The sequence below is a fragment of the Lagopus muta genome, chromosome 6 (assembly GCF_023343835.1).
Source record: "Lagopus muta isolate bLagMut1 chromosome 6, bLagMut1 primary, whole genome shotgun sequence".
NCBI lineage: Eukaryota > Metazoa > Chordata > Aves > Galliformes > Phasianidae > Lagopus > Lagopus muta.
The window spans coordinates 12,933,390-12,945,642 of record NC_064438.1 but is presented as its reverse complement, the minus strand read 5'-3'; the positions used below and the strand labels follow the sequence as shown (position 1 = coordinate 12,945,642).

The 12,253-nt window shown below is 40.6% G+C and overlaps 1 protein-coding gene across 4 annotated transcripts in view; it reads right to left on the bottom strand.

Moving 5' to 3' along the window:
* The window catches only part of OSBPL5 (oxysterol binding protein like 5), a 161,889-nt gene that overhangs the window by 39,162 nt on the left and 110,474 nt on the right, over positions 1-12,253 (bottom strand). For all 4 annotated transcript variants that reach the window (XM_048948406.1, XM_048948408.1, XM_048948407.1 and 1 more), the window contains 3 exons: positions 4,341-4,421; positions 3,574-3,675; positions 1,880-2,083 (listed from right to left, as the gene is read on the bottom strand). In XM_048948406.1, coding sequence (XP_048804363.1) covers positions 1,880-2,083; positions 3,574-3,675; positions 4,341-4,421 — 387 coding nt within the window. The remainder of the gene's footprint in view (positions 1-1,879; positions 2,084-3,573; positions 3,676-4,340; positions 4,422-12,253) is intronic.

Here is a 12,253-nt window from a genome sequence, read left to right as displayed (position 1 = left end):
GCAAAGAGCTTATTTGACACTGAACAATTCAACAGTGGATTCCTTGATTTGTATTCTGGTGTTCAGCTTGTGGCTGAAAGCACCTATCACACTTAACAGTTCCAGCTGAATACAGATTTAAGGAACTATCCTCAAATGCAGCATTCCAAATAAGTCTCTAGTGACTTAGAATATTACTTTGACTTTAAAACTCACATCTCTTGGGCTTCCTCTTGTACACAAACATTTTTCAGAAACATATTCCCTTCATATTTAATATGAGAATTCCTATTTCCATCACATATTTTTCTCAAGAGGCACAAGAATTAGATACACATACACTCAAATACACTTATATAATGATAAAAACTGTTTCTTTTTGGATGGTTTATACCAAGAGAAGGGCATTCTGGCACAACATGACACTTCAGATCTGTCAGCAACACTACTTTTTGCTGTTTGACTGTGCTCCTGATCTTGTTTCTTCACTATCTCTCCTGACTGTGCTTTTCAGAAGAGTTCAGTTGACCTGTCATGTCACAAGGAATTTATTTGTCGATGGACAGCAAATGATTGACATCCATTTTGGGCACATGCTCTGTATAAAAAAGCAACAAAACTCACACAGTTCAAGAAGGTTGTGATAAAACCTTGCAACATAGTGCAAAAGCAACCTGGGTTCGAACTGAAGCTGGTCTACCATCAGAAAACAGCACCTTTTACCCCTGGTTGATGAGGTCCATTTTAATTCTTTCTTCTAACCTTAATAAAAATTCCAAGACTCGATATACCGTATAGCTGTGTTTAAAACAGATTAACTGGACGGATGAGCTCCATCTGTTCTCACAGGGTTTCCCCCCAGTTTCGTTAGGCATTCTGTTAGGCACTCTTGCATGAACCTTTCCAAGTAGACTTATTTTGCTGACCATCCTGCAGCAAGGTAATAACTTGTAAGCCTTTTTTGCACTGGTGCACTCCTAAAAAATATATACTTTCAACAACTCTGTCGAGTTGCAATTTTTGGAGAGGAAAAAGAGTCCAAGATCAGTTGAGTACCATCTCTTCAAGATATCCAGCAGATGCTGCTCTCAGTGCTTCTCAGAAGGTACTGGGGTCTTTCTCTTTGCTCCCAAGCATTCCATTTTATTTATTTATTTGTTACTACCTATTCTTAAAGAAAAAATAAAAGAATTGCAGTTTTTTGAAACTTGCAGGGAGTTACTTCAAGAAATGCAAGAAACTGTCAATCATCTGTATTACAGGGAGATCCAGAGGCCATCCTTGGAGCTGATAAGCATACCGGAAGATATTGCCTCAGCCTCAGGCTGAATAAGCACTCAAAACAAAAAAAGAGAAAGTCTTCCTATTTCCTTTTCAAAGAAGAGAAGGCTAAGACCAGCTATTCGAAATTACACTTTTGTCTCATGGCTGTGTCTTGAGCAGTCCACTGAGTTCTACTGCAAACAAACCGAAATTCAGACATCATAATTAAAAAAAATAAGCTGTGGTCAACAGCAATACTTTTTGTCACTTTACCAGCCTTGTTCCAGTGTTGTGCAAAGCCATGTTGTACACCCTTGTCTTAGGGAAGTCAGTTATGCGGGTCTGTTATTCACTTTGCACTAGTGTGTTTCTCCTTTCCTCAATTTATGCATACATCTATTCACCAAGAATGATACACATGTATAAATAATCACAATGTGCCGCACCTCTTTGATGTCATATTACAACCAAGCTTTAGTGTCCTTAATCTTATCATGCAATTTGTCACCATTAACAGCAACCAAGTTACTGAAAATGTAGACACTGTTAATGCTAGATAATGCTGGTGCTCAGTAGACACGAGTTCTAGCTACACTAACAGGAGGCTCTTCAGCTCCTGTGTGATGACACTACTTACCTTTACAGCCCAGATTGACTGATCCAAAGGATGAAAAAGTTTAAAGCAGAAGCCATCCTTTTTGGAGGGTCTCTCAATCAGCTCACAAGAATGAAGCAAGATTGTCCCAACCCACTGTCCGATCTTTGGCGTCTTATAAATCAGCAGCACTCCAGGTTTCAGAACACACCACAGCTTGGTCCAACTCTTCAGGGTCCCACGAATCTGCAGGGAGGCAGGAAGAGAACAAATTGTTGCACTTGTGTTACTCCTTAAAATAAAAATGTTTATTCAGTATTTACTCAGTAAATACAGTACACATTTCTCCCAAGCACACAGTATGATACATTTTGTTTGGAGATTACACTATCTGAACAGACTTGGGGCTCTTATACCAAAGTCCCAGACCACGCAAATCAGGCTATCATCTTCATATTTTGATTACTGGCTTGGTGTTTGCATCTTGCTTCATTTTTCAGGCCAACCAGCACTGCTGGCCCATATAAGTGATTTGTTAATAATCGTGGAGGACGTGCCAATTAGGATACCACATAGAAATCTATTATAGCCAGTCTAACTGGACTTAGAAGTCATTTTAATAATGTTCTGTAGAACAGAAATATTAATGTGCTTTGTCAAATACCCCTTTTTTTTAAAGCTCCTTCTCCAGCTGGTTTACTTCTCTGTCAAGCTCAATGCATATTCTCTTTTGTATAGAAGACATTGAATCTGATAGCATATATTTAAGATAAGAGCTTTAAGAATGGGGAGGTTTCTCACTAAGCTTATATTTTGCCTAAGGTCTTCTTGTCTTCAGCATACATAGGTCAAACATCAAGTGTTATGCTTTGTGGATCAGGATCATTCGTTTCTAAGCCAGAAATCTCCATCCACAGCAACCATGAAACAGATATTTTTTATTTAAAAAGAAAAAAAAAAAGAATTATTTATCAACAACACTGAACACCACAGAAATATTCTGCCGAATGTCTATTTTCTCATGCAAACCACACACATCTCACTTGTCTGGCCTCTAACACTGACCATAGGATAATTGGAGGCTTTTTGCACTATTTAAATGCAATTGTTTTGTTTTGTGATATTTCCAATCTCCTTTATGTTTCAAAAGAGATGTTCAGAGATGTTTGAAGATTAAATTTTGCCATTGTGGAAGGCAGGACCAGTTGAGAAGACTAGATGGCCCTGAATGAGGAGAAAACAGCGGCATCTTGCAACATGAATCCACCCGTAATTTGCCACATACAAAGTTTCAGGACTTCAATGAGAAGGTGTCACTAACTGAGTCTTTGTACAAGGAGAAATTGCAGTTGTGTTTGGGTCCAATATGTTTCACTCTCTGCTGTGGTAATATAAAATCCAACTGTCAAAAGAACAAGCTGTATCTGCCTGTTCTCTCTTCTGTACAAAAGCACACCAATGGAAAGAGGTCAGCAGATTCTTTCAGAGAGGAAGAAAGAAAGAAACATCATCGCTTCCTTTGGTACTGTGCAGTTTTTGAGACCTTGTTCTTCTTAAAGACATGCAATAGACAGATGGAAAAAAAAAAAATTCCCCAATATCTTAGTTCAAGTTTTACAGCAACATCAACTCAAAACGAGTCGGTCTTCCTACACTCAGTGCTTGTGCATAACTCTCAGACAGCAAGTATTTCTCATTATATTCTTCCTACAGTCTCAGAATAATGTGTGAAATACCTTCAGCCAGTCTGCTGTGATCACCACACTGGGATCCTTCAGAGCACTGAAGAGTTGTTTGGTAGCTCTTTTCTTCTCCTGTCTGTAATTTTTTTTTTGGACCTGGTTCAGAACAGGAAAAAAATAAATACAGTGGCTGTAAGCATGGCCTCTTTGGAGGAGGAAAGAACGTAATGCATTAAGGGCAGCTAAGTATAGCATAGCTAGAACTTGACCCAGTGCAGGTTCCCCAGAAATGAGCACAGAGAGGAACAAAAACATACTGAAAGAACAGCTTCTTTCTTTGCTTACGAAGCTTCATTAAATGTAAACTGATTTTTCTACTTTTTGGGGAATGTAAGAAGGCTGAATATCCAGTTCTCCTCACCCCTCAAATTTAAGAGATTTAATCTAATTTCACCCAAATCAAATTATTTATACTTTTGGTTTGGAGATAAACAAGTGTTCAAGAGATAATATGCTTAGTTTGCCTGGGCATGCGCCTCCTAACAAGACCAATGAAGCATTACAGTTCTCTTGATGTGCCTTATGGCTCTGGAGCATAAGAACAGAGCAAAATAATTACACTGATTTATTCCATTTGCAATATACAACCTAATCCTGTATAGAGCTCATTAATGTCCGTGGCATTGAATGACTCCTAAAAGAGTCAGAGGCTTTTTTGGGACTTGGGAAATGATTCAGAAGAGTTCCCAGAGGTTTGTTTGAAAGGTACCACTTTGGTAAAAGAAAGTCAGCTGGTGCTGACTTGGCTGCTTTGCACATACCTTCAGTGTTTCCTTCTTAGTGAATTTGGCTGTGGGAGATACACACTCTTTGTCAGATCCATTGCAAAACTTATATTCGATCTGAAAAAAAAAGAGGAAAAGAGAAAATAGGAATGAAATGACATGAAGATGGTCACGCAGAGCTCCACTGAGGGTCATTTATATCTTCCAAGGATCCATGAAGGAGCTGACTGCAGACTTCAGCAGCAGAACTACAGATGAGCTCAGAAACAGCATATATGCAGTGTGCTCCAAATCTCCTCTTTATATTCATAGTTAGTTGGAAAATTTCCCATACTCTTCATATTTCTCCCAATAGGCATTAATCTTGGTAAGAACAAACCACAAATTCTCAATGATTAACATCTTTTCCATTCTTACAGCATTTCAATTACTGGGATAAAAAAGACACAAAAGCTAGTAGAAATCTTTCAGTACTAGACTTGGTATTGGTAATTACATTGTCATAGCTGAACTATCCAGGAGCATGAGTGGGCAAGAAATGACCTAATCACATTACAGATCATACAGACAATCATCATCATCTGGCCTTAAGAAGCCAGGCACAAAATACATAGTCACTTCAAATCATGTTTGACACTGTCAGTGCTGTTTAAATTCATTTTCAGAGGCTGAAGACTGATCTCGTGTTTGTGCTGATGGGATGAAAAATGCTTTACTTTGTTAGACAGGGTCACAGTATTACTGTTTCTAAAATAAAGTACACTTAGAAAGTGTAACTCAGATAGGCACTGTCAGCAAATTGACTAAAGCTGGAGAGTTCTAGTAGCACGAGAATTACAGCATGGTCCAGTCTCTGCTACTTCCTAAGTGACCCGAGGGAAGTTACTATCGGTCTCTGTACTTCTTTTTCTTCCAACCTTTCATGTGTCTGATGTATTTAGACTGTGATCTTTTGGGGTCAGACACTGTCTCTCCTATTATACAATGGTTTTACAAAAAAAATTCAGCTCTTAGTCGACTTGATTCAATGAGCTTGACAGAAAAATGATAAAATACATTAAATACAGTTCTCATCTACAAATGTACACATGGCTTAGATAAAAACACACAGACCAGATCACAGCAAACAGACCATCAGCTGTGCCTTGGAGACTGTGGCAGAAGCACTAAAGGGAGATGAGGATGCATCCTCAAATGAGCATCTCTAGAGCAAAATTCTTTCTGGGTAGAATCATAGAATCATAGAATCACTAAGGTTGGAAAAGACCTAAAAGATCATCCAGTCCAACCGTTCACCTATTCCCAATAGCTCCTACTAAACCATGTCCCTCAACACAACATCCAGTCTTTCCTTGAACACCCCCAGGGTCGGTGATTCCACCACCTCCCTGGGCAGCCCATTCCAGTGCCTGACCACCCTTTCTAATGGGTGATGCAGGGCTGGAAATTAAGGGTAGAAACCACTGTTTGCAACAGAGCCAGGGTCACTAAAGAACGTAGCACTCGTTCTTACATACACACAGCAGTCTTTCATTGAAAGCAAAACTATACGTGATGCTTCAGAATACATGAAGGAAAGAAAACTCTGTGAAAGCATAGAGACCAGTGAAACCTCCACTTTGACTGCCCAATCCAAGTCCACTTTGCAGTGGGCCCACCAAAGGAAAACACCAGCTCTGGGCTCCTGCAAAATACTCAATATTTGTCATTTTTGTCTTAGTAGAAATCTAAGCCAGTCTTCTCTACCTGCGACACAGACTCATGCATCTTTCATATTTCTGCACGTGGGACTTCAGTGTAAAAGTTCAGAATCTGCAGTGAGGACCATTGCACAGATAAGACAGCAGAGCAGAGAATCGTGCCCACGGGGTCCTTGTCACATTTCGAAGGGCAGTGGTAGACATTTGAGAGAGATGTTATAAGCTTTTCTTTATGAGGAAACATTTCTAAGTGCTTAAATGCCTCTGAGCAAGAATCTTCCGGAATTATTGAGAGATTATACTTTCATGGTTTGAGACACGTGTCCTATGGAAGTGGTCAGAAGAATTCGCCCCCTTTCTCCCAATTAGCAGAGAGAACATCCTGTCCTTGAGATACAATCATGAGCTGACTGTTTATTGGTAATTTCACAGCCTCCATCCTGAGAGATCAGACACACAGAGAAACGCTGTGTACCATTCCTCATCAACCAGCGTGAGAAGCACAATAAGCACAGATGTCTGCATGATTCTAGGAAATGCTGCTCAGGTGTCTACAGAACATCAGGATACAAAGAATGCTTTGTGCTTCATTAATAAAAATAAGCTGAAGTCACTGGCTTTCTGAAGAATTACATGTAAGCTCTTACTTAAAGGATAAAAATTTGACCCCTCACAGACTTGGCTTGAAGAAATCTTGAAGCTCAAGTCAGAAAGGCTTCTGACAACTTCCATTAACCATGCCAACCTGAGCTCTAAACTTGCTGCTCATGGGCAGCCGACATTAACACAGAGGCACTGTCACAGCTCTGCCAGCCTCACCAGCCGCCTCCTTGGAGTCTCTCCAGGTCACGCTAAAATCAGAGTTAAACAACCACAGGACTTAAAAACCAGAGAGAGACAAAACAAAACAGAAAGACACTGATTCCACTCTTCAGGGCAGCTGACTTGCAGCTCTGTGACCAGGGACACCGCAAACCCAATGCTAGCTGGGAGCTGCTGTGCATGCTACAAAGCCCCAGTGCACAAGAGCACGTGAAGCGAAAGTCTCTGTTTTATACCAGCACCTTTAGGAACTCAATAAATACAATGAAACTTGTCTGAAGTCATTACAAATCAGTAATTGGTCACTTGGTCAAAGAAGCAGGATTCATAGCCCTGCAGGGGGCTGCAGTGAGCTACTGAGCAGCTGCATTGTTTCCTAGGGGCACTGCCACCCCCATGTCTGAGCTGTGCTCAGATGTGCTGAATTTGCTAACCTTGTCTGAAAATGAAAACCCGGCCACAGAAATGGTGCTTGTGAAGATGGGCTTAAGAATGGATGGGAGTAGCTTAAGTCTCTCACCGCTTGCAGAAGAATTTCTAGGCATAATTCTGTGCTGCCCTTCCCCTCAAATGCTGAAGAAAGCGGTGTGTGATGGATAGTGCAGCTCCCCAGTGTCCAAGTTTTATGACGGGAGAACAAATCTTACTGAAATCAAACCACGTAGAAGGCAAGACAAAGCTTCCAGATGAGCTTGACTTGGGACTTCTGTTTTCAGAAACTTGATTGTTCCCCAGATACTTTCTAATTAGGCAAACTGGCTGCTTCCACCTGCCAGCTTTGCTTCTTTTTCTGCTGACAGTGATTCATGATCACAATCCTAAACAATGCCTTGTGTGCAGGTGATCTCCAGTTCCACCATGTGAAAAGCACTGCATCTCTGGCTTTGGAGTTCCTGCCTCTTTGCAGGACAGGGATCTCCAGCACCAGCTCTATGTGCCATAGTCCCTCTCTGCACTCTCCACGCTGCTGAGAGCACCGCACAGTTCTTACAGGTTTAACCTGCTAAATGACATGAAATAACATGATTTCATGCTATTACACAAAGCTATCTTAATAGTTTCATTTGTACCTTGTGATTCAGTAAATCCAGGCCATCACCTGCAAAGATCCCCAAAACACAGCAGGGCCTTAAGCTACTAGGACATATCAAAAACATTTAATGATGCCCTTCTGTCGATGTACCATCCTCAGTCTGGTAGAAAACCAAGAGAAGCAAGCCTTTTGTCATCACAGCAATTCTGCCAAGGACATTGGGATAATGCTTGTGCCAGTTATCAGAATCTGACCCTCCCTCCCTGCAACAGAATGCAAATAATATTAACCAGAGAGAAGCAGTTATACAGTGGGAGGACAGGGAATTGGTGTCCTTTTTAAAATGAAAACAAAACAAAACAAAAAACAACAACAAAAACTGCAGTTTTCTAATGCAAAAACAGTGTTTTTCTGTCTGCTGTTTATCCTATGGCTAAAAGATGGTTAATCTGAAAAACCTTTTACAGAGCATGTCACAGCAGTTGTGAGGGTGGAAGGTGTTGCCACTCACAGTTTTCTAAGCAGACCTGTCCTTTCCAGAACTGAGAGATGACCTTGCTGGGTGATGATGGGATATACTACACTCAGGGACAACTTCTGATCCCTGTTAAGTCTCTATTGCCTTTCATCTCAGTCATGTAGCTCCTGGGATCTGCTGCTGATAGTTAGCAGCTGTCATTGTACCCTCACCCTCCTGCTAAGCTTTGTAAGAAGGCATACAGTGTCCTCACAACCGTGTGATTCTGGTATGGTGTCTTTTGCTGCCTCCATTGCCATGAGGAACAAAAACCTTCCACTGACTGTGGTGTGGGAGCCCATTGTGTCATGGTTAATACCAAAAGGAATATGCTGTTTTATTTTGAATAAACAATCCTTGCTGCATGGGACAAACTCACAAAAATATGTAATGGGAGACAGTCAGAATGACTTCAAGTCAGAAATGCTTAAATAGAATCATTCTCAGGCCATGGCCTACATGTCAACAGCACTGCTCACAAGTTGATCTTTTCTCTTTCTTGTATCCAAGTGAAAGAAATATGAAATTAGATGGGAATTTTAAGGCAGAATAAAAGCAGCTGTAGTCATAAGTTATGTTTCATAAAAGCAAAAATAGTCAGCGCATGGGAGACAAATCCCTGCTCAGGTGCAATTTCTCCAATGTCTTTTCCACTTATAATTGCTACAGATCTGTATTACTGCAGAAATAAAGATAATGAAGCAAAAGCTTCTGAAGTAAAATCAGCAATCATTGGAAAGCTCAGTGGAGCTCAGTGGGAAGCTTTCACCTTCCCACTGAAGGTGAAACGGCTTATTGCTGTTGATGCAAATATTCACAGATAACTCAATCCCATTTCAATGACTTGGTTTTCAATTTCCTATAAGCAGTTCCATCATAAAATTACAGCTAACAGCTCATCTGAGCACACTGGAGTCAGTGGAATGGTTCTTACTGATAAACAAGCTTTGGATTTGGAAGGATTGCCCTTCAATTAATATGCTGGTTTACAGCAAATCAAATAATATCTGCCTCCAACTTTCTGGTTGCAAAAACCATTCAACTTATTTCAGCAACATTATGGAGACACAATAACTGTGTTTACAATACTGTGATAGCACAATAATGAGCCCAAATTGCAAACCCTGTACAAGCAGCTGAAGTGACAGCAATATCTAGGGAAAATCATCACTGAAAGGCAGCTACGCAAGCAACTCAGAATATCAAGTTATACTAATGTTTAGTGGAGCGCTTTGCTCCGCTGTGTCAGATTACTGTAATCAAAGAAAAAGTCAGACCTTGAGGGACTGCTATACAACCTTTCACGTGAGCCATTCTTGGGAAGAATATTTGGCAAGTTTAGAATATCTAAAAAACATTTTAGGTGAGATAGAAAGCTGCACACTAAAAAAGATGGCTGTTTCACTGACCACTACAACTGTGTTCTTAAGCAGAAACCTGTAGCAAAGCTTTGCTCTCCCCTCTAACTATCGCTACTACTTTTGTTTCTAGGCTGAGCTTACGCAAATTGAGGAAGCGAAAAATGGAAAACTTGGACTTCGAGCTTAAAATCTACTATCCTTGATTGTTTAATAAATTGCTTCAGTTTTAGCATTGTTGACCCCACCTCAAGCACACTGGAGGAAGGAATCGGTTACCGTAGACTACAGGTGACATGACAGAAGTACTGTAGCTTACCCAAAGTTAACACTGAGACTCCAGTTCTGAAAGCAATCAGTCATTGCTCTACATTGCTCACTGTGAGGTACCTGAGAGTGTCAGGCCTGGTATGCATCTCCATAAGTTAGGGATGCTCCACATTTCCTATCTCAGTAAAAAATCCCATTCGTCTTCAGTTCAATTTTCCCTGGATACGCCAGGCTGCATCTCTGCTCACCTGCAGTCAGCTGCAAAATCCTTCATGGCCAACAGCAATTGAAGAAGCAATACACTCCTGGGCAAAGGAGCAGCATGTAAGTTGTGATAGAGATAACTAGCTCCAAAATAATTGCATCCACAATATCTACAGCATAAATTACATTAATGAAGTGTCAGTAAGGGTCTGGTTTAATGTAAGACCATCTGGAAGGGCCAGGCTCTCCACTAAAGCTGTGTGAGCGCACACAGGGGCATTTCTCACTGCTGATTCCTGCAGCTTCTGGATCTCTCTGACAACTGATTCATTAGTTTCCTGCCTAACAGAGACCAGGAGGAAAGGCACCTTTATAGGCTGCCAGAGGTGTGAATGATCTTCTGTGGTAGTTCCAAGCATGGCTGGAATTAACTCCGCAGATAAAAGCATGATTCAAGGAACCATAATGGTGAACTTGAGACATTTATAGCCTTATTCAGTCTCAAGTGACTTGTATGAGTTGTTCAAAACTATTTTAAAGCTAAAATAGATTTCTTGCAGTTCCTTGAATTCGTATTTCAAATTAAAAACTACACACTGAAGTCTTGAACTATTCTGTCATGTGGAAAAACTCATTCACGATGAACAAAGTAATCTAAGCTTTGTCCTGCCATACGTCATGTAACTGAGCATGTAACAACCACACTCCTACACAGTGATAATTTTAGACTTCATTGTGGCATTAGTGTGGGAATTAAAAGAGTGAGATACCACTGATAGCCAGCTTCAAGGTTTTTTTCTGATTGGTCCCGTAAAATAAACTGCAATTCTTTGTGGTTCTCTGAGTGCATATTGAAAGATCCCAGCTGCTTTCCAGGCAGTAGAGTTAAAGAGTTAAGCATAGGAAGGGAAAAAAAAAAAAGAGAGAGAGAAGATGCAATGCTGCACCCTGCAATGAAAACAGTCGTAAAGGATGCTAACAATGGTGAATGAGGCAAGTCATGAGAGAGAGGCTTTTCCTGGTTCTAGAGAATAGCTTCAAGGCTGCTCTGCAATTCTTTCACACCGCTCCATGAGCTCTGGGCACAAACCACATGGCTAAAGGGCTCTGAAAAATAGAAGATAGTATGAGCAGCAATCTGAAATAAATAGCCTTTTGTTGTTGTTCTTGTTAAAAGGAGATGAACAACACGCAATGCAATGCGTAGCTGAACCGTACCATAAATTTGTTTTAATAAAAATTGAGCTAAAAAGTCACAACTGCCATTAAAAATATGTCTTACTAAGAACTATGCAAACATACTGTAAGGGAATGTTCCAGTATCAGATGTAAGGACAGGAGATGCTGCAGTAGACTCCCAGGCCATCTAAGAGCTCAAGCACAGTGCAGCGCAGCGTGTTCAGAAGGCAAAGGTTTGGAGGGGTTTTTATGGAATGTCCTGCTCAGTGCCTGCTAATATGGGAAACCTGCAGCCTGCTCCCATTGAAGAGTGTGGGTATGTGTGAAGTGTGGAACATCTTCCACGTCCCTGATGAAGATGGGACACAGAAACACAATTTATCTGCCTGGAGAAACAGAAGAACTCCAGAACTCAACCAGTTTTCATTTCCTTCTCATTGCTGGGTGAAGAGAGTCAATGTGTTGCGGCATATTGAAATACCACTGCTGAAGGAATACTGATTTGCAACAAGGTCTGTTACATCCTCTGTGGCAAATGAAGGGTAACTATTGATGGCACAGATCTTTTACCGAGTACATTTACTTCTGAATCCATTAATTAAATCTGCACACCCTACTATTAGGCTTCTAAAAATCATTCCCTCCCAATAGTCAGGAATCAAAATATGACCTAATTAGCACAAACTATTTCCATTGGTTAAAATAGGTGGAATCACTGTTTTTAAAGTGAAATGCCATGACAGATCCCTGACCTACAGCTCTGGACTTCTGGAAGTTAGGCTTCATTTTATAGACTTACAGCTGAGTGGACACAAAAAGTGAAATATAAAGCAGGTCAAAGATCACTTTGTCTAAATTTCTAACGT